Genomic DNA, 27,987 nt, shown 5'->3' with positions numbered 1-27,987 from the left:
AAGCATGGCCGGGCACCTTAGCCATCTTGTAGGTACTTGCTCAGGACAGAGTAAGAGACAGACTTTGATAGGCCCCTCTGGATGAGCAGGTCCACACAGCGGCCATATTTCCTGGCGAAAGGCAACGTGAGCTGGAAGGAAAGGCTGGTCTTATTCCTAGCTGGTTGCTACTCTAGCTTTGTGAGGTCCTCCTGTCTGGGTGGGGGTAGGGTTGGGGGCAAGGCCAGCTAGTGCTGTTGACCTCAGTTCTGCCTAAAGGCATCTCACAGACCTGGGGCTCAGAGTGGCTACCAGGACACAGAATGAAATGAATAGAGGATCAAAAGTGCATGTTTCCTGTCACTGGTTTTCCACTTCCTAATCGTAGATGCTGACTTCATTTCCAATCAACAGACTAGGCAGAGGCTAGTAACTTGGCACTATTATGTTTATGGTGAAAGGTGTTATAATAAGGTGCTTGATTACAGAAATACCAGATTAATGAAAAATTAGGCAAATCTTTTTCACCTCCAAAATTCAAATAAAAATTTGAATTCTAAAATTATTTTAAGGACTCAAAAAACAAAAACCTGAGTTATTCCTTTGCCCTTATTGAAGAATTTTCTTTGTAAAAACTGCTTTATAGCAGCTTAAGTAGAAAAGGAATGTATAATACAAAAGTATTGACATCAGGTGCTGTTGGTATCTATAACTCACTGAAAGCATGTGACTGCCAATAGTTTCTCTGATTTCAACACCTCAAAACGAGCTCATATGATGTGCATCCCTGGCCAGGGTTGTTAGTGATGAAGGCTAATTTGGTAAGCACTGGAGAAAACTAGTGACCCAAATACTGCTTTTTGACCACTCTGGACAGGTTAATTTCAGCCACTGTTCCTCCCTCCCTGGGACCAGCGACTAGAGTTCCAGTTCCCTATCTTCGCCTTCTGGGCAGCACTGGCTTGGCCCTCATGCAGCAAGACAGTGTCCATCTGAGGCATCCAGAGGGTCGCCATTTCTCGTGGGGTACAGGTGGCCTCACCTCAACCCAGCTGTATAGGCGTTCCTGGGTGTGCCGGTCATCCTTGAATCCAGTGATGGCCAGCAAATCCACCACAAACTGCTTGGGGCTTATGTGCAGGGTCTGCCAGAAGAGCCCACAGTCAGCCATGGCTGGAGGCCACAGCCTGACCCACATTTGCTCCCAGCCCCTTAAAGTGGGATGCGGAGCAGGGGCTTCTCTGGGCCTGGAGAAGCCGCAGAGGTCAAGGGGTACTGTCACTTCAAACTGCCTCTTGGCCATGGCTCGGCCCAGATGCTGCCGCCCTGTCTCCTGGTCCCTACCCTTCTTGCCACCCTTCTGCCCCTGATCTCTTCCCCTAGCTGCTCCCCCTTGTCTTGGCTGCCCCCTCTTGTCTTGCACTATTATTGTGGAAGCGAGGGGACAGTGGAGAAGGAACAGGGCTTGGGGCCAATCACACGTACCCACAGCTGGTTGACCAGGGAGACCACCTTGGCTGTGATGGCTTTGGGGTCATTTTGCCGGATGGAATCCAGAATGATGTCAGTCAGGAAGCAGTGACATTTCTGTGCGTAAAACATCTCTTCCCAGGACAGAGAGAAACTCAGGAAAGTCACCTCTGTGGAGGAGAGAGGGGGTGTGGCCACATCTGCCACAGCGAGGGCCTCAGAGCCACCCTTGGTTAGGGGGAAAAGTTCAGGGCTTCCAGGGAGACCCTATCCCTGAAGTAACTGGCTGGGGACTCAGGCATCTGCCCATGGGCTGGGCCAGGCCTGGCTCCAGAGCCTCACCTCGGGGCTGGGGGCTGGCTGGGGGCGGTGTGCGCCTGAGGTGGTCCATGTGCGTGGTGTAGATGATGCTGTCCTCAAAGAACATGCACGAGCCATCACTGCCCACCACGGGGGGATGGGTCACCTTGAGGATGACCCCTGTGTTGTCCCCCTCACTGGCCTCAGGCAGGGTCAGCTCAAAGGCAGGATTTTCTGTGAAAACAACGTGGGGAGAGGTCTCTCCTTAAGCTCCATCAGAGCCCAAGCAGGGAGGAGACCTCTGGCAACAGACCAGTGCAGTCAAGTCACCAGCCCTCACCTCCAGCTTCTCAGAAGCGGGAGCCTGAGCTGGCAGGGCCATGTTCTAACTCTCCTCTCTTCATCACCCTGGAATCACTGCAAGCTACATCCTCAATTTCAGAACTCCAAGGAACTTCCAAATCATCTGTTGAACTAGGCTAGTAGTAAATAGAGCTGATCACAACCCAGCTGGAATTGGGACTGGAAATCTTTGTAAAATTAGGAGATGAGCTTTTGCGGGGGGCGGGTGGGTGTGGGGGTTGCTGATGCATGTCTACTCTGAAGAACATGATTGACAAACCAACTGTGGGCTCACAGGCAGGGCCCAGGAAGACCCCTCCAAGCATGACACAAGCCACTGAAAGAGAAAATGACAGAATACTAGAGGAAGGGCTTTGAGAGAGCAGAGGAAACAGTCCGTAATAGCAGTTCTCAGCCCACTTCTCTGGGCTGCTCCTCACTTCTCCAACACACACATTCCTCTCTGTTCAGCCTGGTCCCCATATACTCTTCTGTCTCCCGGACTTCTTCCCTTGGACGCCCATCAGTACTTCATACACACTGTGTCCTCTTCCCCAAGTCCTACTCCTCTCCTTCCCACCTCAGTAACTGTCCACCCCCTTGCAGTCACCCAAATCAGAAACCTGTCCCCTCCTTGGCCCAATCCTTTCGTGTTTCCTCGAACTGCCTAAACTGTTTCACCTAGGATGGTCTTGGCACTTGCAACACTTACCTTCTGCTACTGCATTTCCTCTGCCCCTGGAACAAACTTCCTAAATGCGTAACTGATTGTGCTTGCTCCCTTGTATAGAATGCTTCAGTGGCTGGCTGCTCCACTTAGGATTGGAACAAAGTACCAGGTCCTGAACTTGACCCATAAGACCTGTCCTGATTCCTAATGTCATCAGCCTTATCTTTCATCACTTTATGAAGACTGGTTTCCAGCTGCTAGACCCATGACTTAGGTTTCCACAAGCACCCAAGATTTCTCCTTTCCTCCGTTGACTCCTCAGCCCTGAACCCTTCTTTGTGCCCCTATTGCTTTATAGGTCCTTCCTTTCATATGCCTCATGTGGCTTCTCAAGCCCCCAGGCCATGCCAGCGTGCCTGTCATTTCTGGGTCTTTTGCTTGGCGGTAGTGAAAGCGCAGTTCTAGTCTCCTTTAATCACTAACTCACTCTGTGGTCTTGGCCAAGGTTTGCCTTCTCTGTTGTAAATGGGACTTAGGTCAAGGATGGGATAGGACTCACCTCTCTCCTTTGACCTCTGCTTGCCCCAGTCCTTCAGGGCGACAGCTCTTTTCATGGGGAAGTATGGATTAAAGTTTGGCTCTGGCCCCTTGTCTTTGGTTCCGGCTCCAGCCCCTGCCTGTGGGCCCGGGTCCTTCTCTGAGGCTGTGGAATGGCCTTTCCAGGAAGCTGAGGTGCTGGGCTGGGAAACAGCCTCACTTCCTGAGGAGTGCTGCAGGGTGGCTTCCTCCAAGGAGCTGTTCCGGGGGGCTGGCAGTGACTGGAATTCCCACTGTTTGCAGTTGACCATGTCCCACTCCCTTACCAGGGAGATAAGTTTTTGCATGGGGGTGACAGGAGGGTCTTTGGTTTCAGGTTTCTGTGTGAGGTTGACAGTGGTACACTTCTTCTTGGGAGGACTCTCAGGGTGGCCCCCCAGTGTCTAGGGTTGGCACATAGGCCAGGACAGTGTGAGTATGTGCTGGGATTACCTGCCCTCTTGGCACCTCGGCACAAGGACATCTGGATTGTCTGGGAGTACTGTTCGGCCTCCTCTATCTGGCTGGACCTGGCCAGGGTCCCCTTGGCCTTGTTCCACATAGTTCGGTCATTGCAGTCTTGGAACTCCATTGGCACGCAAGCCATGGTCTGGGGAGAGGGCACAGCAGCTCTGGGCATGTTGTACACTGAAGCCTTACCCAAGATCTGATAAGCTGGGTCTCTTAAGACTTCGCTTGCTTACCCAGAACAATTTCATCCCCCACATGGGTCTAACATTTGAGATCTGCTCAGTTGGAGTGGGGTTGGTAACCAGCCCAGGGGCCTCTCACACACCAAAAGGGCATATCAGCATGCCAGGCCTCATGTGGTCAGCACTTACTTGTGTTCAGAAACCAGTCACTGTGCCAGAGCCATGTAGGCCTGTCTCTTTCATTTTGCCATGCTCCCCAGGAGTGGGATCTGCCCCCTGAGCCCTGTGCTGGTGCCCTTTCAGGACACCACCAAACCAGAGGAGGCTGGAACTTACTTCTTTGGTGTCTCTGCTGAACTCCACCAGTGACCCTGGCCCTTCTGTTACCACGTGCAGCCTTCTGATGGGAAAAGCTTCTTCATTTTCAGATTCTTTCTCCTGGATCCATGACCTGCAGATCCCAAGAGGGTTTGGTTAGTGAGCAGAAGCTTCCACTAGTCCATTGACCAGGTGTGCCCTTTGGCTGAGAGTTCACTCAGGGAGGAGGGGCCTTAGAGAGTTTTGCTTAGGTCCCTGCCCAGTCCTGGGCCTGCCCCATCCCCTTAATAAGGAGAACAGGTCCTACTGGGAGGTGGGACTTAGGACAGGATTCCCAAGAGGCATATAAAGGTTCAAACTTTAGATCATGGTGTCAAGGGAGTGGTTTCCTTACTTGTATGCCTCACACTGGACAAGTGCTTCTGAGAGAGATGGGATGTGGTATTCCTCCACCTCCTGGCAAAGGAGGGGCCATTCCCTGTGAATGACAAGAGGTCACACTGGGCATCTGGGGTGGGAATGCGGATGGGGTTGTTGGCCTCCAGAGTGGCTGCTTTGAACAGCAGTTCACATGTTGGAAATAACATAATCTCTGTCAAGGCTGCAAACTCAAATTTCCTCCTTGCAGAGGGATGGGAGTTTCATCATATGATTTCCTTCCTGCACTCACTTAAATTCAGTTGGTAAAAATAGTTTTCCAAGCCTCAGGAAGTTGAGAATGTGTCGGAACATTTGGCCATCCCCGTAGATCAGCAGGGTCTGTCCGTATGTTATCCAGTACACTCTCTGAGGGTTGGACAACAGTTCTGGATACTGCAAAGGGTTGAACATCAGACTTTGTTAGTCAGTTAGTTAGTTAGTCTGTTAGTCTGTTAGTTAAAGGGCTATGTCCTCATTAAGGAGTAGGGCAGTCTTCGTTTTCCCACCCATTCCAGAGCAGAGGCTTTGGGATTTCTATCTCCCCGTCTTGTTGGCCACAAGAAGACACATGAGGAGCAGAGCATCCAGGGAGGAGCACGTCATCTCTGCTCGAAGGATTGCTGGCTCCTCAACCACTCCCTTGAGGCGTCGGGGACCTCACCCTACGTCCTGCCTTGGTCCAGGCCCCTCCCTACCCAGACTCCTAAAGGCTTTCCCAGCCTGCTGCTCATGCAGTAAGAGCACTCTGGACCTAGGAGTAGGGGGAAAAATCCTTGATCTAAGCAGGTGCTGGAGGCTGAGTGAGAGTCATGACAGGTTCCAGAGCATCTCAGCCACAGAAGCCACAAGGAGAGGAGGGCAGCCTCAGGCCAGCAGTACCTTCAGCAGGGTCTGCAGGGTGGTTGCATACCAGTGGCTTCCAACATAAACTTTGATGATCTGTTGGGAGGAATACACAGTGATTTCTGCCGTCCACTCCTCATCTAAGGAAACCAATGAGAGGGAACATGTCACATGGCCAGAAGGACATTAGGTAGGGCATTTGGTCAATAAGGTATCACATGTTAAGACTCAGTATCTTCATCAGTCGTATTTTGTTGCCTACTCTGAGAAGCAGAAATCCCTAACACCAGCTCTCTCTGCTCCTCAGGCCTCCCCTGTGGCTTACCATAGAGTTTCCTGCATGGTGAGATGGGTTTAAAACAGTAGCTTGGAGGGTCAGCTGGTGATTCTGAGTTGGGGGAGGGCCACCAACCCCAAGGGCACCACTGTTCTACTCCTAGCCCACCTCTCCCAAGAAAGCTTGACTAATGTTCCTTTCTACCTACATTGCTAAGCCCTTCCGTTTCTGGCTGGGTGTGTCCTGGGTGTGTAATTTTCCACTTGGCCACTCAGACTGGAGCTAGGAGTCCCTCTGTACGTTTGTGCTTATGGTTTGGCAGATATCACAGATCCAGCCTCTCATCAAATCATTACAGAGACCAAGCCTTGAGAATAGGCTTTATTCTGGGAAGGTGAATTCATGACCCTTTTCCTGGGGATGACTAAACTTAGGCTTTGTTCTGGTATTTGAGAATTAGTTTCTAGTGAACTTTGTCATGAATGAAGGGTATATAAACAGATGATATAACTAAGAGGTATATGATTAGACTGTGAACCCTATGAAAAGAAGAGACTGGGTCTGTTTTGCTCTCTTCTATACTCCTAGTGTTATCTGATGTCCTGGTTTATGGTAGGTGCTCCAATAAACATTGTTTCTGAATGATAGTAATATAGCATAAGTTGATATAAAACTTTTTTTTAGTAAACAGTTATAGGCAGCTGGTGAAACAACATTGGCTTTAGACTCAGATTTAAATCCCAGCTTGACCACAATCTCATAATATGAGCAGGTTCCCTCCCTGAGCCTCCATGTCCCCTGTTAAATGAACCCAGGGACCATTCTTTGGATGTCTGTGAAGACCCAAGGGGCACAGTGTCAGCTCCCAGGGCCAGAGCGGGCCTGCCCTTGGGGGACCCATGCAGCCCCCACCAGGCCCGTTTGCGCTGCTTAGTCTGTACTACTTGAGGCTACTTGTGGGCTTGGTGTGGGGAAGGAGTCACCTACATGAAAGTTTCCTTTTAGGCAAAACCCACAAATGTTAGTCTGGCTTCCCTTTCCTGTTCCATCTATAGTTTCTGGCTCTGGCCAGCTTTATCTTTCCTTTCCTATCCCCTAGACCCTCCTCTGATGCTGCATCCAAACTGAGAAGCTTCTTTATTTACTGAGCACATCCATGGGTGCCAGAGTCCTTGGCTCCAGATGAGTCTTGAGAGCCACTTTCATTGGCTCGTAGGTGATGTCCCTCTTGTCCAGGAAGGCACAGAGCTCATACACCTCAGAAACAGTCTCAGTCAGAGGCAGACGGCATGTCCCCAGCCAGTTCCTGCCGAGAGGAAAGCCCTGTCACAGAGTGCTCCAGCACTGCACCCTAAGGGAGTCCAGTCCATCACCTTTCCATATCTAGAATGTCTTGCCCTAAACACTAACTCAAACCTGTGGCCACTAACATCATTTCCTTAACTGGTTTCTGTTGATGTCTCATAGTGGGTAAATTTGGACACACAGACTCATCCTTTTGGTGCTGAGCTTGACCTGTTTCAGCAAAGCCATCTAAATAGACTAGGTGCAAGCCTCCAGGCCCTATCTTGGGTTCCAGAATCCAGCCAGGGCCTAGCCACTCTATTTCCGCCCCAAGACATCTCAATCACTGTGTGGCAGCCTGTCATGGTTTGGGAGATAACTGATACCTTGTATGCCCAGGAAAGAAGCTAGGGACCTGAATATCAACCCCACTGCCTCTAAAGGCACTTTTCTTTGCCCTCTGTGCCCTGTGACCTCAGGGGTGGGACATCTCTGGGACAGATGGATGGGGGTGGGTCACAAAGGCCCCACCCTTGGGGTAAGATAGTGTTTGAGGTTGGCTGACCCTCTCCACAGGTGCTTAGGAAAAGCCACTTCTATCTTTAGTTTTGGTACCAGTGTATTTTGTGAGCCTAAGAGAGTTCTATTCAGAACATGTTTGCCCTTCTATAAAACAGGATTAGAATCCGTGCCCAGCACTAGTAGGAAGTCTCAGCTCATTCCCCAGGGCATAGGCCAGGTATCACTTCCTTCAAGAAGCCTATTTTGCCTTGCTCTTGGCGGGGGGCAGGGTGCTCATCCCTGGTTCTGGACTTTCTGTGTGTCCTTGGGGAGGACTTTTTGTAGGAGGGGGAATATGGCAGGGGGAATATCCAGCACCCTGAGTGTTGCGGCTGTGGCCTGGCCACCTTGGACCCTAGCACAGGGCTAGAACCAAGATGGATTGCAGAGGATACAGTTTGAGACCTTTGAACCTTAGGAACCGTACACCTTGGCACCAGCCCTCTCTTCTGAGGCCCAGATTTGGTGATACTGATGCAGATGGTGGAGTGGCTAAAATGATGGGTTTGTCCTGTATTTCCTCTGACTCATGGACAGGGCCCCAGGGTGGTTCCTAAAGAAAGGTAAAGCTCAGCCTGAGTGGGATGATGCATTCTCTAAGGAGGGCCTTACTTAACATGCTGGAAGAGGACCCCGTTCCCGGTGATGTACAGTCTGCTCCCATCCAGTGTGCTCTCAATGCGGAGCTGTCCCAGTGCGGAGTCTGGGTACTTGACAAGCAGACCCAGGGCCATCATGTACAGTGGCTTCACAGACTCTAGGCCTGCTGAACGGCCCCCCTTCCCAGGGCTTGGAGGAGGACAGGAGGTCCGGGAACAGCCACCTGTGCCGGAGAGAAAGGGGTGACTCCTAGGGTGCTCATGGTCAAAACAGTATTGGAAGCTTTGGGTCTTGCTTCCAACTGTTGTCTTGAATCTGTACTGAAGAGGCTTAGTGGGAGCTTATTTCCTGGCACAGCCACATCTGAATCTGCTGAACATCAGTACAGTTTTTATATTCAGTCTGCTTGAGGTCAAAACTATCCACTGGAAGGGAGGTGAGGTGGGTGTGGGAGATGGATTAATTTGCTGTATCACTAACATTTGAATTTCAGAACAGCCATCTGGCCCAGTCTCAGCAGGAATTTCCCTTAGTTCTAAGCTCTGCTCTAATTATCCATGGGTAAAGAACGACAGCAATACATGAACTGTGAACTTCCTGATGATCAAGCTGGTTTTAGAAAAGGCAGAGGAACCAGAGATCAAATTGCCAACATCTGCTGGATCATGGAAAAAGCAAGAGTGTTCCAGAAAAACATCTATTTCTGCTTTATTGACTATGCCAAAGCCTTTGACTGTGTGGATCACAATAAACTGTGGAAAATTCTGAAAGAGATGGGAATACCAGACCACTGACCTGCCTCTTGAGAAATCTGTATGCAGGTCAGGAAGCAACAGTTAGAACTGGACATGGAACAACAGACTGGTTCCAAATAGGAAAAGGAGTATATCAAGACTGTATATTATCACCCTGCTTATTTAACTTATATGCAGAGTACATCATGAGAAACGCTGGGCTGGAAGAAGCACAAGCTGGAATCAAGATTGCCAGGAGAAATATCAATAACCTCAGATATGCAGATGACAACACCCTTATGGCAGAAAGTGAAGAGGAACTAAAAAGCCTCTTGATGAAAGTGAAAGAGGAGAGTGGAAAAGTTGGCTTAAAGCTCAACATTCAGAAAACAAAGATCATGGCATCCGGTCCCATCACTTCATAGGAAATAGATGGGGAAACAGTGGAAACAGTGTCAGACTTTATTTTTTGGGCTCCAAAATCACTGCAGATGGTGACTGCAGCCATGAAATTAAAAGACGCTTACTCCTTGGAAGGAAAGTTATGACCAACCTAGATAGCATATTGAAAAGCAGAGACATTACTTTGCCAACAAAGGTCCGTCTAGTTAAGGTTATGGTTTTTCCTGTGGTCATGTATGGATGTGAGAGTTGGACTGTGAAGGCTGAGCGCCGAAGAATTGATGCTTTTGAACTGTGGTGTTGGAGAAGACTCTTGAGAGTCCCTTGGACTGCAAGGAGATCTAACCAGTCCATTCTGAAAGAAATCAGCCCTGGGATTCTTTGGAGGGAATGATGCTGAAGCTGAAACTCCAGAACTTTGGCCATCTCATGCGAAGAGTTGACTCATTGGAAAAGACTCTGATGCTGGGAGGGATTGGGGACAGGAGGAGAAGGGGACGACAGAGGATGAGATGGCTGGATGGCATCACTGACTCAATGGACGTGAGTCTGAGTGAACTCTGGGAGTTGGTGATGGACAGGGAGGCCTGGCGTGCTGCGATTCATAGGGTCACAAAGAGTTGGACACGACTGAGCGACTGAACTGAACTGAAAGAACGACAACTATAGCAGAGAACCTGATATCATTACAGGCTTCCCAGACTCACAGTCCCTAACACGCCTGGGCAGAATTTTCCCGAGACACATTGTCTAGTGTTACTTTTGGGTTGGGTGGTCGTGTTCCTGCCTCACTGTTCTCCTGCAGTGGCCATAATGCTCAGTCTACATGAGCCTGTCCCAGTGGCACCCGTGGGCCAACAGCAAACTGCTGGGTGATTTTTGTGGGTTGTCTCCAACCCTGCAGGAGGAGTGGTATTCTCCTCTTATCACAGATGAGGAAACTATGTCCTGAGAGCATCGTTAGTTACTAAGTACCTTGCCCCAAACAGCAAAGCTAGGTGGGCCAGAGCAGGGGTTCGAGGGTGACTCTATTTTCAAGACTACCAGGGCTGTTTCCATTACTTATGGTGCTTTATGAAAGGCAAAAAAACAGGCTTTGTGTTTGGGGGCTGCTGATGGCTTACAGAGCCCGTCCAGCAGCATGCCTCCCTTCCAGCTTCACATAACTCCTGAACAGCAGGCCCTACTCTGCTCAGCTCTCTGACCTCTGTTCTCTGAGGAACAGAAGCCCTGGGGGAGAGGTTTGAACTCACACCCTCTGAAGTGGATTGGAAGATCCTAAGAGGCTCCTGAGACCTGCTGCAGGATTCTACTACCCCCAAATAGAATAGGACTCCAATTGTCTGGGGAGAAAGTCTAGAAGAACTGGGCCTCAAAGCAGGGAGGATCTGATTCCCACAGAATAAATGTCTGGCAACATGCAGGCCAAACTTCACATGTGTAAGAGTTCTATGCATTCTCAGAATGCCCACTGAGGCCATGCAAAGGTAGTTGACTCTTGCAATATATACAGTAGCTTCCATAGACATGCAGGGTTTGGAAATGAGATGGTGAAAGGCTAATAAAAAAATATGAGGGACAAATTAGCATGATATTGGACTGGGAGCCTGAAGGCTGGACTGGATCAGGGTCAGGAAGTGGCAGGAGCAGGCAGAAACAGGCACAGCAGCCAGGGGTTCGAAGGAGGAAGGACAAGGGAATTTGGGGGTGGGTGGGATAACTGAAGTACTATGGGGAATTCGCCCAAGAATTTCGCATGCCGTCCAGCTGTGCCTGAAAGAAGAAGGACAGCGGGAGTGGCAGGTGGGGGTTAGTTATAAGTTCCCAATTGTTTGACTTGTCCAAAAGGAGGGCAGACCTCCCCTGACCTTGGGAAACCTGCCCTCAGGCCCAGCCTCCCTCCCCAGCCAGTCTGGGCTGAGCTACCTACATTTCAGTGGGAAGACTGAGCAGACAGAGGGCATGCCAGGTTTCAGGCTGAAATTTCTCTTCTCAGATTCTAAGTCAGCCAAAACACCCGCTTCTGTCACCGCCAATCAAAGTGGTTGGTGGGAGGGAAGATGTTTGTTTTTGGCTTTTCTGGTCAAAGCCCAGACTGCCCCAGGATGTCAAGGGGAGGGCACGTTTCCCCTGGGGACATACCCATGTTCATTCGGTACAACCTCACAGCTTCACTGAGCTCAGGGATTTCCAGAATTTCCACTTCTGCTTCAAGCACATCTATATTGGAGAAATTATCTGGTAGCAAAATCTTCTGTGAGCGGAGAAAATTCACTTGAAAAGCAAGGGGAAACAAAATGGGTTAAGAAGGTTATTTCTGATCTAATTGTAGGTCCAGGTTTTGGGAGGTTTTTGATGCTGCAGCTTATCCTAGGCTCTCCTTGTTCTGAAACAATTACTGAACATACCTGGTTAGATTAGTTTTCAGTCTGTGGTTTTCAAGGTGAAAGATCCCAAATTATTTTCCTGTGTTTGAGTCCGTGGGTATGGCTTCCCATAGTCTGGCCTTGGGCTCCCAAGGCAGGTAGGCTCTCTTGGTGAGCACACTGGCCCTGAGACTTACCCTATGAGTCTTGACCCAAGAGCAGGTCATTCCAAAAGAGGGAGCTGTCTTGTCGCTTAGAGAGGAAGGGCTTGGGCGAGCCTGGGCTGGCTGGTGGCGCGTGCAGTTTGCCCCTGCCTGGATTCAGTGTGGGAGGCAGAGATGGAGCCAGCGCTACTGTCCTGTGTGAATCAACTTCAAGATTCAGAAACATATTATAGACAACTTCCCAGGTGACTATGAACAGGAAAGGCTGGGGTTCCAGGCATTTGGGCCCCAATACCATTTGGGCGTTTCCTTCCCTGTTCGTCTAGGCAGCAGCAGCATCTTAAGAGTCAGGTGAGTTCACACCTCACCAGAGCCTGTCCTGGGCAATGCAGAATGGAGGCTCTCTTCTGTCCAGGGTTGAAAATTTTATCCCTCTTTAGGCCACTAGCTCAAGCAGACAATTCTGCAATGATTTTGGGGAACCTTTCACCATCCCCTCTTCTTCCCCTTTATCCTGAGTTTAGTGAAGATGAGAGCAGGAAGGGACTATCCTTTGAAACAACTCTATTTCCTCATTTTATGGCAAGAGAAACTGAGGTCTACAGCCTAGATGGATACATAAAAGCAGAGAAATAAGAGTAGTTTGGAGTTCTGCTCAAGGTCTTGCCCTTCACATCAACTCTTGTGGCCCCTGATACCACTACAGGTGGTTTCCAGTGCCCCTTTACACCCAGGCCCTTCCAAAACGAACAGGGAATAAAATAGCCCTGAGGCTAGTGGCAGCCTAATGTTGGGAATCCATCTGCCTCCAGGAAGGCTCTGTCATGCTTTCACCAGCTCTGCTCAGGGAAGGTCTTGAGGCCCTAAGGCCCAAGCTGGGCTTCCAAGGGGTGTGGGGTCAGGAGGGGTGGATGAGCCCTATCCACCCACCCGTAGGCACCTCCCCTCCCCCATGATAAAACAATCACCAATAAAGCGGAACTCGCTGCACTCGCACTCGATCAGGGCCATGGTCTCAGCCAGCCACAGCAGGTTGTCTTCAGTCACCAGGCTTGGATGCTTGGCCACTAGGTCTAGGGGCAGGAAGCAGTAGTGCACTTCCTCTTCTGTGTCTAACAGTGGTGTATCCATGAGTCCCAAAGGCGCCTTATCATGTAGGCCTGGAGGAAAATGTGCAGAAGGGCATCACCAACTTCCAGAGGTCAGGGCTTTCAGAGGTGGGGTGCTCACTGACCTAGGGGGCCCAGAGGAAGCTGGAGAGACCATCCCAGAGATGGCCCCTGCCAGATGCCTCCTCATTCTCACTCCTTTCAGTGTAACCCTAGGTTTGGCAAGGGTGTGGTGGGGAACAGGGCAAGAGAAATCTATCTATTCTACAGTGAAGGGCAGTGGGACATGTGAAATTTTGGCTCATATACTTAAAGTCATTAAATTCATACTGTTATCCAGCTGGGGAGACATTACTTGCAGGATTCACGGAATGAAAGGGAGCCAAGGTGACCAGAGCTTAGGAAGGCATGGGGGAGGGAAATGGCCAAAATGAAGTTAGGATAGTAAGAAAGGGCCTGGGGTGGGCTATGGTGAGAAGTTTAGTTTTTTTAAGTAATAAAATGGAAAAATAATTTTGAAAAATTCATACTGGTTACTCATTTGTTTCTTTCTAATTGGTCAAACCGACTATAGATAAAATAAATGACCTACAGATAAAATAGATCCTTTTAACTCTCCCCAAAGCTCTAAACCCATCAATAATCATGAATGTCTATTCTTGTGTCTCAAATAGGTCAGTCTATACTACAAGGCACCCACCAAGCAGTGGTCATTTGGAGACATTCCTTGTGTGGTGGTTAGAGGTGACTTGATGGTAGAGTTCCCTGACCACTAGGACAGGGTGGAGGGCAGCCTGGCCTTGCCCAGGTGAAACCAGTATGCAAAGGAATGAACATGGAGAAGGATGCTTAGTTCCAGTGGGTAAGCAGCCATGGAGAGGGCATGTGGCAGGTACAAAATCAAAGGAGACGACAGGAAGGTAGAGAAATCATTTAGAACTAGTTCAGAAATCAGGGCACTCTCCACTTCTGTTAGAGTGAGGAGAAGGGAAGCTGATCTGGGCTTCACAAAAGGTCAACCTGTGGTGATACCTGTGAAGGCTGGGCTTTTTATAGGAAATTCTGAGGGTTTGCTGATACACTTCCACGTTCGCCAGTAGTTCAGAGATGCTCTCTCGGCAACAGGTATGTCTGCAGGCCTCACACGTAGATGGTGTTTCCCTTCCTTCAGATTATCTAGAGTCTGTTAGATAAAGAAGATTATTGCTTTGAAAATTTTAAACCAAGTAAATATCTACCAATTCTGGGGTAAAATACTAGGATATGGTAAAGTGTTTTGAAATAAATTCACTCACTCAATTTAGGTAAGAATTTAAGTCTATAAGATGATATGCTGTTACTCAAAATATCGATGAATATTTCCTTTATGGTTTTGAAGCAGTTTTTTCTGCTTTATAATTTTGAGTGATAAAAATTTATCTTATACAACTTTAAGAGTAATTTATAGTTAATAATTAAAAAGTAGTCCTCTAAAGGCACCACATGACCAGTTTTATTCTCTGCTGCTGCTGCTGCTAAGTCGCTTCAGTCATGTCCGACTCTGTGCGACCCCATAGACAGCAGCCCACCAGGCTCCCCCGTCCCTGGGATTCTCCAGGCAAGAACACTGGAGTGGGTGTTTTATTCTCTAAGAGCCTCATAATGGACAGAACACCTCAGATTCAGTGTGAAGCTAATTAAAGAACCTGCTTACTACACAGTTCAGTTCACTCGCTCAGTCATATCCGACTCTTTGCGACTCCATGAATTGCAGCATGCCAGGCCTCCCTGTCCATCACCAACTCCCGGAGTTCACTCAAACTCATGTCCATCGAGTCAGTGACGCCATCCAGCCATCTCATCCTCTGTCATCCCCTTCTCCTCCTGCCCCCAATCCCTCCCAGCATCAGAGTCTTTTCCAATGAGTCAACTCTTCGCATGAGGTGGCCAAAGTATTGGAGTTTCAGCTTTAGCATCAGTCCTTCCAAAGAACACCCAGGACTGATCTCCTTTAGAATGGACTGGTTGGATCTCCTTGCAGTCCAAGAGACTCTCAAGAGTCTTCTCCAATACCACAGTTCAAAAGCATCAATTCTTCAGCACTCAGCTTTCTTCACAGTCCAACTTTCACGTCCGTACATGACCACTGGAAAAACCATAGCCTTGACTAGACGGACCTTTGTTGGCAAAGTAATGTCTTTCCTTTTCAATATGCTACCTAGGTTGGTCATAACTTTCCTTCCAAGGAGCAAGTGTCTTTTAATTTCATGGCTGCAGTCACCATCTGCAGTGATTTTGGAGCCCAAAAAAGTAAGGTCTGACACTGTTTCCACTGTTTCCCCATCTATTTCCCATGAAGTGATGGGACCAGATGCCATGATCTTCATTTTCTGAATGTTGAGCTTTAAGCCAACTTTTCCACTCTCCTCTTTCACTTTCATCAAGAGGATTTTTAGTTCCTCTTCATTTTCTACCATAAGGGTGGTGTCATCTGCATATCTGAGGTTATTGATATTTCTCCTGGCAATCTTGATTCCAGCTTGTGCTTCTTCCAGCCTAGCATTTCTCATGATGTACTCTATATAAGTACAATATAACTCTATATAAGTTAAATAAGCAGGGTGACAATATACAGCCTTGACGTACAGGTGCTCTCCAAAAGCTGCCCAAGGAATCCTGAGCTTTGAGAAGAGCCCTCTGGTGGCCATGGCTATAAACTGCACCCCCATAACTGCTTAAGACCTGCAAAAGGAGGGGACCACAGTGGGGAATCTTCCCAACTTTGAGTGGCTGGTGGATTTGTGGAAGGACTGGATAATGGTGAGGTCATGGGGAGTGCTTTCCTGGAGGCAATGAACAATGGAAGAGAAAACTGCATATGTGAAACAGCAGAAGAGAGTCTGTCATGCATTCATTTGAGAAATGGTTGCCTGCTGTAGCTGAGACCCGGCACAACAACAACAACAACAGCAAAATTGGGTGAAGTAGTATGAAAAGGGAGTGAAACTAGTGAGAGCTTGCAAGAGACATCCTATCATTTCAAGCCTATCCTAATCTAACCAGATCACAGTAACCTGAACTGGCCATTTAGTTCATCTGCAGATTTAAATCCTGAGATTCTGTCTCAGTGGAAGGAACAATGGCACTCTTGAACAATTCTAAATTGGCCTCTGGGGAGGGGACTTCTTGCGGGAGGGAAATGCCACCCAGGAGAACAACCTGTTTGAGGATGGACCTAAATCCCCTTGGAGGTGCTGTTTGGTACCCAGGTGTGTCCTTTGGGGCAGGTCAGAAGTGAGAGTTCAATTAGCTTGAGAGGTGTGCTAGTTGAAGGAATGGTCTAATTTATAAAAATCAAATTGTTATAAATTGTCTCCATTTCCTGCTACTTCCACTAATGTAAAGTGTGAGCAGTATCATATCCTCCAAGAAGTGTTTGACAAATCTAAAACGGGGAAGAAAAAAAAAAAAACAAACAAACAAGTAAATCTACAAGGATTGCAATTTTTGCCAGTCAGGAACATGCTGCATGCATTAGACCCAGGAGCCTCAACTAGATTTTTTCCTAAACTCTGTCAGATAATCCCTGCTCTGATTTCTAGAAATATAAGGCCTTCCACTCATGGGAAGCCATTTGGCTGCTCTAAGAATCCATGGAACCCCTAACCCCTTTACTCTGCTTTATTATTCTCAGTAACACCTACTTGTTCATTTACTGTCTCCCAGTCTCCCCGAATATATATAACCTTCAAGACCATGAGGACCCTGTCTGTTTTGTTCTCCACTGCATTTACAGCAACCACAGTAGTGTTTGTGGGATCTCAATGTATTTTTGTGGAATGAATGAATGAGTGAAGAGCACGTCAGAGAGCTTATGCTTTCAGCTGCCCCTTGGCTTTGCTGACTAAAGTTGCCAGAATGTGTGGCTGGTCTTCCATGGACTTTAATTCCCCTTTTGTCTGCCTGAATACTACTCCTAGTACTTTTACTCTTCATATGTTATGACCTAGAAATTATTAGAGGGAGGATTTCTTTATGGAAATACAGACCCGAATTCAAATGGCTAACTGCTAGCACAAGGTAATTAATGTTGCTTTTGGCTCAGATTATAGTGAAAACATGTCAATCAGAAGTAACATAAGACTGATGGCATGGGGGCGAGTGTGTGTATGCACTGTTGCCAAAAGATGGCTGACAAATGTCCTACTGGCAGAGCCCTGGGACTTAATCTAGCTTTTCCAAAACAGCAGCAGTGCTCAGAGAAGCTTTATGCTCTGATGTGGGCTGTTGGAAGGAATGTGATGGTAAGAGAGCCTGGGGGAGCTTGCAAATCTCCAAGTGCTTTGTAAAGACAAGAAGGGCCAGCACCACTTGGAAGCTCAGAGGAGCAAGACTGGTTGAACAAAAGGATACGCAGAATAGATGCTATCAGCCAAACAAGCCAAATAAGACACACCTATCAGCATCTCTAACCTGCCCCTCCACTGCTAGCTCCAGCCCCCCACCCTGAAGTAGATTCAGCCTTCACTCATCATCTTGGATACATCATTCAGTGTTCGGTCAGCACACATTTATTAAACCCCTCTATGGGCCCAGTACTGTGATGCTGGGAATGTAAACATGAAAAGAATACAAGCTAGTGAGGGAGGAAGACGTATGAATACATGATCCCAACAGAATTAGCACTGATCTGAGAGCAGAGGCAAACTACCTGGAAGTATCAGGCTAGTCTTCCTGTGGGCCTCATTTCGGCTAATTCTTGAAGGGGAAATGTTCTATAAAGAGGGAACAGCAAGTGAAAAAACGTTGAGAGGAAGCATTTAGGGTGCTCAGTGACATGACTGGACATTAAGAGGTGGGCGTGTGTGTATCTGTGTGTTTGAGTGTGAGCATGTCTGCATGCATGTGTGTCTATGCATGCATGTAGGTTTATCTATGTGTTGGAACATGAGCCAGGACAAGCAGATGGGCTGTCCTGTGAGGAGCCCTGATGCCATGTTGAAGCATTTATACTTGAGTTGTCCACTTACCCACATCCATAGATGAGGTACACTGTTGGGGTAAGTATCTGCTGTTTATGAAATGTGCCTTTACAAGATCACAGTGGAAATCTGTCTCATATCATAAGAAAATGGAAATGTGAGACTTGTCAGTGGTCTTTTCTCTTAAAAGTGTGATCAACATTTGTGTGATCAACATAAAAACACTCCTGGCCCCCTTGAGCACAAGGGTTGCAGGCCTATTTGATTTGCTTGCCGGTAGCAGAACACTCACAGGTGGAACAATTCAAGTTTCCAAACTTACAAGTCCTCAGAAGGCATGAAAAAGTAAATACAATTAGCATGTATTCAACATACTAAGTCCTTGGTGGACTTCGGGCAGGCAATAAAAAGGGAATCTTGAAGCCTTGTGAGTTATCCTGAAGAAAAATTTCACACTTTGCAGTAGCAGCTGTGACTCCCAACCAAGCTGATAGTATGTTTGTGAGACTTGGAGCAGCTTACATTTACACAAAGGGGACTTCCCGAATTACACAGAAAAATCTATGAAGCACTGTGGCATTAATGTACAGACTAGTTTATGCTCCCCCTGTGAACAAGATACGACATTCCTAACCATCCAGGCTTGAGGATTTACATACCAACCTTGAGGACTCCAAATTTATGTCTCTAGACCTGACTGCTTCCCTGAATTCCAGATCTATACATCTGGCTGCCTGCCCCCACCACCATCCAGAATTTTAACGAGCACCATTTTCTTGCCTGTCAAACTTAATACATTTAAATCCAAACTCCTGATTTTTCCCTCTGAGCCTGTACCTCAGAACCCTGAAATGTGACTTTTATATAAATTTTATGTGTCAAAAATATATTTCTTTTTTTTTTTTTAACCATCTAAAAATGTAAAAACAATTCTTAGTTCATAAGTTGTACAAAAAAGGTAATGGGCTGAATTTGGTCCATGATGTAGTTTGCTGACTCCTAATGTTAAGCCGGAAGTTAATGGTTTTTTATAGCGCTATTGAAATGTTTCATATTATTTCTAATGTGAATAAATTTCATATTATATGGGCTTCCCAGGTGGTGTTAGTCATAAAGAATCTGCCTGCCAATGCAGGAGATGTAATGTGAATAAATTTCATATTATATATATAAATGAAAAAATTTACTCACCTAAATTATACAATTGAGTAATTTTTAGCATATTCACAGAATTGTGCAGCCATCATCACAATCTATTTTAACATCATAAAATGAATCCCTATGCTCATTTAAGAGTCCGTTGCCCATTTTTGCTCACTGTATCCTTCTCACCCTGTACCCTGGCCTTAGGCAACCACTGATCTACTTTCTGTCCCTGTAACTTTGCCTATTCTGCACATTTTATATAAGTGGAGTCATACAATATACGGTCTTTTGCGTCTGATTCTTTCACTTTGCACAACATTTCAAAGTTCATTTTCATCGTTACATGTATCAGTATTTCATTCCTTTTATTGACAAATAACATTTCATTGTATAAATATACCATTTTGTTTGTTCACTAGCTGATGAACATACAGGTTGTTTTCACTTTTTGGTTTTTATGAATAATTCTGCTAATTAACATTAGTCTACAAGTGTCTGTGTGGACATTTTGTAGGTTTTAATTTATTTGGGGTATATGCTGGGTCATATGGTAACACCATGTTTAACTTTTTGAGGAACTGCCAGACTGCTTGCCAAAGAGGTTGTACAAATTTACATTCCTATCAGCAGTGTATGAGGGTTCTAATTTCACCCTATCTTTGCCAACACCTGTTACTGTCTTTTTGATGAGAGGCATCCTAGTGGGTATGAAGTGGTAACTTAATGATGGTTTTGATTTGCATTTCCTTGATGGCTAGTGATATTGAGTACCTTTTCATGTGCTTATTGCCCATTTGTATATCTTGTTTGGAGAAATGTCTATTCAAATACTTTTAAAATTTATTTATTTTGGCTGCACCGGCTCTTTGTAGCTGAGTGCAGACTTTAGTTGTAGTGAGCGGGGGCTACTCTTCATTGCAGTGTGCGGGCTTCTCATTGTGGTGATTATGCTTGTTGGCAGAGTATAGGCTCTAGGCACTCAGGCTTCAGTAGTTGCAACACATGGGCTCATTAGTTGTCGTTCATGGGCTCTAGAGCTCGGGCTTACTAGTTGTGGCAAATGGGCCCACTTGCTCCGTGGCATGTGGGATCATCCTGGACCAGGGATCAAATCTGTGTCCCCTGCATTGGAGGGTGGACTCTCAACTCTCCAGTGGGCTTTCACTGGACCAGCAGGGAAATCCCCTTTGCTCATTTTAAATTTGATTGTCTTTTTGTTGTTTAGTTGTAAGAGTTCTTTATGTATTTTGATTACATGTCCCTTATCAGATTAGTGATTTGCAAATATTTCGTTCCCTTCTGTGTGTTGTCTTTTCACTTTCTCGATGGTGTCCTTTGAAGCATAAAATTTTAGAATTTCGATGAAATTGAAAATTCATCTAATTCTTTTGTTGCTCATGTTTCTGACATTGTACCTGACAACCATTGTAACTTAAGGTATAATGATCTTTTAAAATTTTAAATTTGATAATTTTATTTCTTTCTTTAAACATCTCCAAAAGCTACCTATAACATTTAGAATAGATCCTGTATAGTCACCTACATAACTCTGCAAGATCTGATCTGTAACATCCTCTGACCTCATCTACTTTTGACATCTCTCTACTCCCCACCACCACACAGTGTGGCATGTGGGATCTTTGTTCCCTGACAAGGGGTTGAATCTTTGTCCCCTGCAGTGGAAGTGTGGAGTCTTAACCACTGGACCACCAGGGAAGTCCTGGCACCTCCCTGCTTCTCACTGCACCTGACAATGGCTGCTGAGTCTGCCTCTTCCAAGCCATTCTAACCTCAGGGCATTTGTGTTTATTGTTCTTATGCCTCAAAGCTTTTTCCTAGACATCTCCATATCTTATCCCTTTTTCATTCAGTCTTCTGCTCAAATATTGCCTTCAATAAATCCAACCCTGACCACTCTTTCTAAAGGAGTAGCTGACCTCAGTAACTTGCTACACTTATGACATACTACACAACTGTATATTAAAAAACAGATTAGATATAAATGCTTTATTCTTTCAACATATTCCAGTACTATAAGGGTGGTGCCTGATAGAATAAATAAAAATTACACATGAAAAAAAGAAAATCAGAGACTTCCCTGGTGGTCCAGGGGTTAAGACTCTGCCCTTTCAATACAGGAAGCGTAGGTTCAATCCCTGGTTGGGGAACTAAGATCCCACATGCCATGCAATGTGGCCAAGAAATAAACAACAAACAAGTGAACCTAAAAAATTTTTTTAAAGAGAAAATCATATAAACACATTCTTAAACCCCAAGAAGTTCTAGAATACAGAACTCTTTCACTATTTCACAGGAAACACTGCTCTATTCTTCATAGCACACACCTCTATCTGACCTTATATGACTATATAGTTCATTCTGTGTCTCCAGTACTTGGCCTGTGATTGGTGGCTCAATACATGTTAATGTTACACTTAGAATCAAGATAATAATAGGTACTGAGTGTGCCCTTTGAAGGCCAAAGCTATAGGCCGGAAGGAGGTAGGATGGGCAGGTAGATGGCAAGGAGGAATGGGAGAGCTAAAGGGTAGGGATGTGAGGGAATGAGGAAGGGTAAAGAGTAGAGTAGGACTGTGAGCTCAACCACCTGTCCTTCAGATGCTTCCCATCTCATTCTACTAGTTGGTTCCTCTATGGTTTTCCAACAAAACTTACTATATTATAGATAATCTTGAGTAGGATATGCCACGTGTTAAGAGCATGGGAACTTTAGTTAGTGGGAGGCAAAGTCCCGTTTTTATTGTTAGGGGTTAAATCTGAAGTACTCTACAGTGAGCAAGCAGCACTAACAGGTTAGAACAATTGAGAATAGTGTTGTCCAATATGTGACTATTGAGTACTTGAAATGTGATAGCCTGAATCTGAGATGTGCTGTAAGTGTAAAACACACATCAGATTTTGAAGACTTGGTACATGAAAAGAATGTAAAATATATTAATTTTAAAATACTGATTACATGGACTTCATTGGTGGTCCAGTGACTAAAGAATCTGCCTGCCAGTGAAGGGGATACAGGTTCGACCTCTGGTCTGGGATGATTCCACATGAGCAGGGTAACTAAGCCCATGCCCCACAACTATTGAAGCCTGAGTGTCCTACAGCCTGTGCTCCATAGAGCCCATGCTCCACAACAAGAGAAGGCACCACAATGAGAAGAGAAATGCAACCGGAGAAAGCCCGTGTGCAGCAATGACACAGAACAGCCAAAAATAAATGAATTAAAAATAAATACTTTATAAAAAAGAAAATATTGATTACATATTGAAATGACAACATTAAATATACTGGGTTAAATAAAATATACTGTTAATTTCACTTGCTTTTTTTTTTAATGTGGCTACTAGAAAAATTAAGTTACGCATATGGCTCACAAATGTGGTTAACATTATATTTTTATTGGATCATCTTATATGTTCCTTAAAACCCATAGGAATAATGTCTGGTACCTAGAAAGTTTTCAGTAAATACTGGCTAAATGCATTAAAGCCAGCTGCCTGAGAAGGGTCTTTAGACTAAGAATTGGCAAACTCTGTTTTCTCCAAGCAAACTGTTTGTGCATTTAGGCAAGAACCTGAGTACGTGGACAGGGCTTAACAGTGAGGAAAGTGATGGAAATGTGTGAGGCTATTGATTTGCTTGAGATTGCTGTGTTTTTTCTCCAGCTGTATTTACACTCTGCTTCAGTGAATAAATACCACTTAAGCTGGGTTGGCCTAAATGTTTATTTCTTTGAGAGCAACATTTCTGAAACATAAGCACTTGTTTTATGGTCTGTTTTGGGAGGCAGATCCATAAGATTTTTCAAATACTGCTACTGCTCACACAACTTGCAACTTTGGAATTGGACCAATTCATTGGCTGCTGAGTTGTTACCACCCATTTAGAAATTGCTTCCCAAATATATTTTGTCTCAATTTGGGAAATAAGGACATCAAAGGAATTAAAGGGCTTGATAAATTGTGTAATAGCCTTGTGCTCTTTAAAATAGTTCTTCAAAAAGTTGCATAGATCTCTTTGATTTTCTGCAATGAACAACTGACTCCCTCCTTTCCCCCATTAAATGGTGCTTGGGAATTCCCTGACAGTTCAGTATAAGGACTCTGCATTTCCACTGCTAAGGGCCTGGGTTTGATCCCTGGTTGCAGAAGAAGTCATATGGTGGAGCCAAAAAAAAGTCAGCAGCTATCTTGACATTCCAGGTCCTTTAAGTGAATATGAAGCAATTGTAAGCAATTCTAGTGTTCAGTTCCTGGGATAGTTGAAAAAATTTTTATTTCAGGTGGGTAACTTAAAAAAAATAAAAAGAATATACAACAATTTGCACTGATGAGTATATGGGTTTTGATTTCCAAATATATAATACCTTTTAAACATTAAATACTGATTTAGTAAACAGTGTCCATAAAAACATGCATTGTGAGATGTTCTCGATCCTGTATGACCCAGATATGCAGGGACTACATCAGTTCTCCTCTTTGAGGTGTTGGGGAGGCATGGTTGGTACCACACTGAGCTGCACTGTGGCTTGTTGAGTCAGTGCTTCTGAAGACAGAGTAAACAACACCTTGTCCAGACAGTGGGATTAATATGGAGCAAGACCAATGGTCTTTCCCAGTTATAATATTTAGCTCTTCCGGGTTAAAAAAGTCATTGTTCAAAAACAAAAAATAAACTACTTAAGATAAACCATAGAAATGATTTCTGTAGTTGGAAGAAAAATTAGGAAAGAAGGTAATGTTCTCTGGTGATACTATGATGGTTTCAAAGTAAAGGTATTTAAAGCTCTTACACCAAGAATAGTCTTGGAAAACAGAGAAATGAAGACAAAGGAAAGATTCTGCAGTTTGAAGGACTTTTTTGCTTTGCTGTAAGTGAACACTGTGTACCTAACAGGCACAATGAGAAGTAATGTTGTCTGACACATCTTTCAGATTTTAAATCTCAGACACAGTGCATGTAGTAAATCCTATAATTTCTAGCGTATTCACCTTTCAAAATTCAACAACAAAAAGAAGCTTAAATTAGGATTTCCAAGAGTTAAGATCACCATCTCAGGCGATGGAAAGGTCTATCCGGGGGTCTGTGGTGACTGCTGGTATAGACAAGGCAGAGTTAGGATGAAATCCTTTATTCAGAACATGCATTTACAATGTACTGTTTATTACTTTAACTCTCTCATCACACCTTCTCATTAGAGGATCATCTCAGCAACCAATATATAAAAGGACACAGATTTTTAGCAATGTAAAGCCTATATTATTGAGCACCACTTCTGGAAGTTAAGCATATCTTACCTGCAGCAAAGGCATCAGCTGCAAACCCAGTGCTTGCTCATAGAGCAAGTTCAGCTCTGCACAACTGGAGAAGGAGAGTTTGGAGGTATAGAGGTAATAGTGCACATGTCTGAATGTGGAACCATCTCTGTCGATGAACAACCTCTGGTTTTCTGAAGAGGTCAGTGCTGAAGCCTCTTTCCATAGCAGGGAGTCTGGGAACTGAGCAAGTTTGCTTCTGGGAACTGAGAAATGCCAGCCCCCGACATTGAAATGAAACAAATCCTCTGCTGACTCATGAGGCATACCAGGCTCCTCCTAAAGAGAAAATGAAAAGAGATCTATGCAATAAAAGGAAATAAAAAGCACCCATATTGGAAAGGAAGAAGTAAAATTATCTCTATTTGTAGATTATGTGATCTTGCAATAGAAAATCCTGAGGAATTCACTAGGAAATTACTAGAAATAAGTTCAAGAAGGTTGAAGGGTATAGATCAATATAAAAAATCAACTGTATTTTTATATGCTAGCAATGAACAATAAAAAATTGAAGTTAAGAAAACAATTCCATTCACAACAGTGTCAAAATGAACAAAGTATTTGGGAATAAATTTAACAAAAGAAGTATAATACTTGTACTCTGAAAACCCCAAAACATTGTTGAAAGATAATTTAAAATACCTAAATAAATGGAAAATCTTTCCATGTTCATGGATCAGAAGACAATATTGTTATGGTAGCAATACTCTTCAAATTGATCCCTATGAAACACAATCCCTATGAAAATTCCAACTGATTTTTTTTCTTTTGCAAAAATTCACAAGCTGATGTTAAAATTCATACCCTATTATTGGCCAACAGAGGAAGAATGATTTTCTCCTTGCCTAGGACAGCTTAACCAATGAGACACTGCCACAACTCAGCCAATGAAAAGTCACTAAACTTCAAACTCCCAGTTTCCTCCAGTGTATTTTTTTTTAAATAACAGCCTTTCCCAACTTCCCCTTCTCCTCTACAAAAGTTTCCTCTCTTCCACTTTACCAGTCTTGCATGTGGTTCACCATAATTGCATGTCCTGAGTTGCAGTTCTTTACTGTTCCCAAATAAACTCGTTTTACTGGTCAAAAACAAAACCTAATTGTTTCAGGTTCACAAATTCTAGGTAAAAATTAGGCACGTTGAAGTGATTGGGGTGCGATGTACCGATATTTCTAATTTATTTTTAAATTTATCAAAAGATAAGATGAATCAATGGAGAAATGGATAGAGGATATGTGATTAAACAACTACAGCAAAATGTTCATCATAGAATCTAGGTGGTGGCTATATAGTTTCACTGTAAAATTCTTTCAAACTTTCTAAATGTTTCAAAATCTGCATTAGAATGCTGGGAGGTAGGGGAGATTGTTGCTCAATGGAGGAAAAGTCCAATTCTCCAACAAAAACCTGCCATCTCCAATTTTGACATCTGGGTAAAGAAAATAAATGCATGCCATGAAGAAGGGAGTGAGGTTCTTTTCTCTTATAAGAAGCCTGATTTAAATATTCAGATATAAAGAAAAACAATTATACATGTCATGTTTGAGGCTAGATTAAAGGGGACATGAAGAGAAGGATTATAAATTGTAAAATGGTGACAAGACTCTCAGAAGCAAAGGTGGAAAAACCAATCTAATAAGCTAATCTAGGCTTTTAAACGGAGAAGGCAATGGCACCCCGCTCCAGTACTCTTGCCTGGAAAATCCCATGGACGGAGGAGCCTGGTAGGCTGCAGTCCATGGGGTCGCTAAGAGTCGGACACGACTGAGGGACTTCACTTTCACTTTTCACTTTCATGCATTGGAGAAGGAAATGGCAACCCACTCCAGTGTTCTTGCCTGGAGAATCCCAGGGACAGGGGAGCCTGGTGGGCTGCCATCTATGGGGTCGCACAGAGTCGGACACGACTGAAGTGATTTAGCATAGTATAAGCTTTTAAAACTTCCCTGGTGGCTCAGACGGTAAAGCGTCTGTCTACAAAGCGGGAGACCTGGGTTCGAGCCCTGGGTTGGGAAGATCTCTGGAGAAGGAAATGGCAATCCACTCCAGTACTATTGCCTAGAAAATCCCATGGACAGAGGAGCCTGGTAGGCTACAGTCTATGGGGTCGCAAAGAGTCGGACAGCTTTTAAAGAGTCGCAAAGCTTTTAAATCCTGGCCTTTCTAAACATGGCTAAGGCTGAACACGACAAGCTGAGAGTAAGGATCTCACCTAGACCAGAAAGCATAAATATGCACGCAAACACGATTTTGCTTTCTATTCTCCTTAAAGGTGATTAGCTGGCCCTACAAGGGCCTGTAGTTCTTGAAAGACAAAAGGCTTCTTGTCAGATTGACTTCAGGAAACAGGGTAGCCTGTAGTCATCACTGCTGCTGCTGGGGCTAAGTCCCTTCAGTCGTGTCCGACTCTGTGCAACCCCATAGACGGCTCTGTTCCAAAGAGTGTATCTCTTTTCCCCACACTGATTCCTCAACCCTAAAGAAGATCAATCAGTTGATCCTGCTTCCAAATCAATTTCTAGAACTACCTCATGGTCTACATACAGGACCTCAACTCATCAGAGCCAGGGTTTCGTATCTGGAGCTTTCCATCATGCTTCAGAGAGCTGCCCTCCAACCCAATCCTTCCGATCCCCCACCCGCCATTACGTTCACCCACCAGGGCACCGCTTTGCCTCAAAATCAACATTCCCCAAGCACTGAGATTGAAGAACTTTACCCCGTCCGAGGCACAGCCTCACCTTTCAGACCTGGAGTCCCACCCCCCATCCCCAGAGTTCCTTCAACTGACAAAGCAGGCACATTCTTCTGACTCCTCAAAACTAGACCCCAGACTCTTCAAAGCTGGGCCTATATCCACCCTGTGTCCCAGAGTCAGGTCCCTAACCCCACAGCCCCAGTCCTCGACCACATCGCACCCATTCCCTGTTTTACTGTTTTTGGTGCCCCCGCCAGGGTGGGCTCCATACCATGGTCCAGGCTCCAGAAGCGGGTGGACAGGCACGTGACCAGGAAGATAACGGACCTCGGGAGCGCGGCGGCGCGCGGGGCGGGGCGGGGCCTGGCGGCGCTGGGCGGGGCTTGGCGCGCGACAGGAGGTCTCGCGGGCCGCGACAGGTGAGCGACGCAGCGGGGCAGGCGGGCAGGGATGGCGGAGCAGTGGGAGCTGGACGAGGAGGGCATCCGCCGCCTGGGGGCGCTGACCCTGGAGCAGCCCGGTAGGGCCCGGTTGGGAGGGTCTGGGCCGGGAGCCCGGGGTTCGAAGCTGAGGGGAGCAAACTGAGGGCGAGGCAGAGGAACCTGAGGTAGTCACGGGGGAACGGCGGCGGAGGAGCGGTCTCTGAGGTAGAGGAGCGCTCCCTGAGGTAGAGGGCTCTCCCCCTAAGTTAGAGGAGCGGCCCCTGAGGCGGAGGAGGGGTTACGCTGAGGTAGCAGTGAAGGAACTGCAGTTACCGGGGAGTCTGGGGCAGAGGGCGAGA

General features: G+C 45.8%; 1 protein-coding gene across 1 annotated transcript; it reads right to left on the bottom strand.

Moving 5' to 3' along the window:
- KCTD19 (potassium channel tetramerization domain containing 19) lies at window positions 1-27,543 on the bottom strand. The gene is given in 17 exon segments (XM_027516281.1): window positions 1-131; window positions 1,022-1,123; window positions 1,465-1,619; window positions 1,792-1,983; window positions 3,321-3,734; window positions 3,737-3,947; window positions 4,327-4,441; window positions 4,703-4,786; window positions 4,979-5,121; window positions 5,608-5,711; window positions 6,994-7,154; window positions 8,306-8,516; window positions 11,572-11,703; window positions 12,928-13,119; window positions 14,101-14,251; window positions 24,491-24,787; window positions 27,478-27,543. Coding segments are annotated over 17 exon segments (2,781 nt in total). The 5' UTR covers window positions 27,481-27,543; the 3' UTR covers window positions 1-17.
- Window positions 27,544-27,987: the final 444 nt, after the last annotated feature.

This window comes from Bos indicus x Bos taurus, chromosome 18 (assembly GCF_003369695.1).
Source record: "Bos indicus x Bos taurus breed Angus x Brahman F1 hybrid chromosome 18, Bos_hybrid_MaternalHap_v2.0, whole genome shotgun sequence".
NCBI lineage: Eukaryota > Metazoa > Chordata > Mammalia > Artiodactyla > Bovidae > Bos > Bos indicus x Bos taurus.
This window is presented reverse-complemented; position numbering and strand designations above follow the sequence as displayed.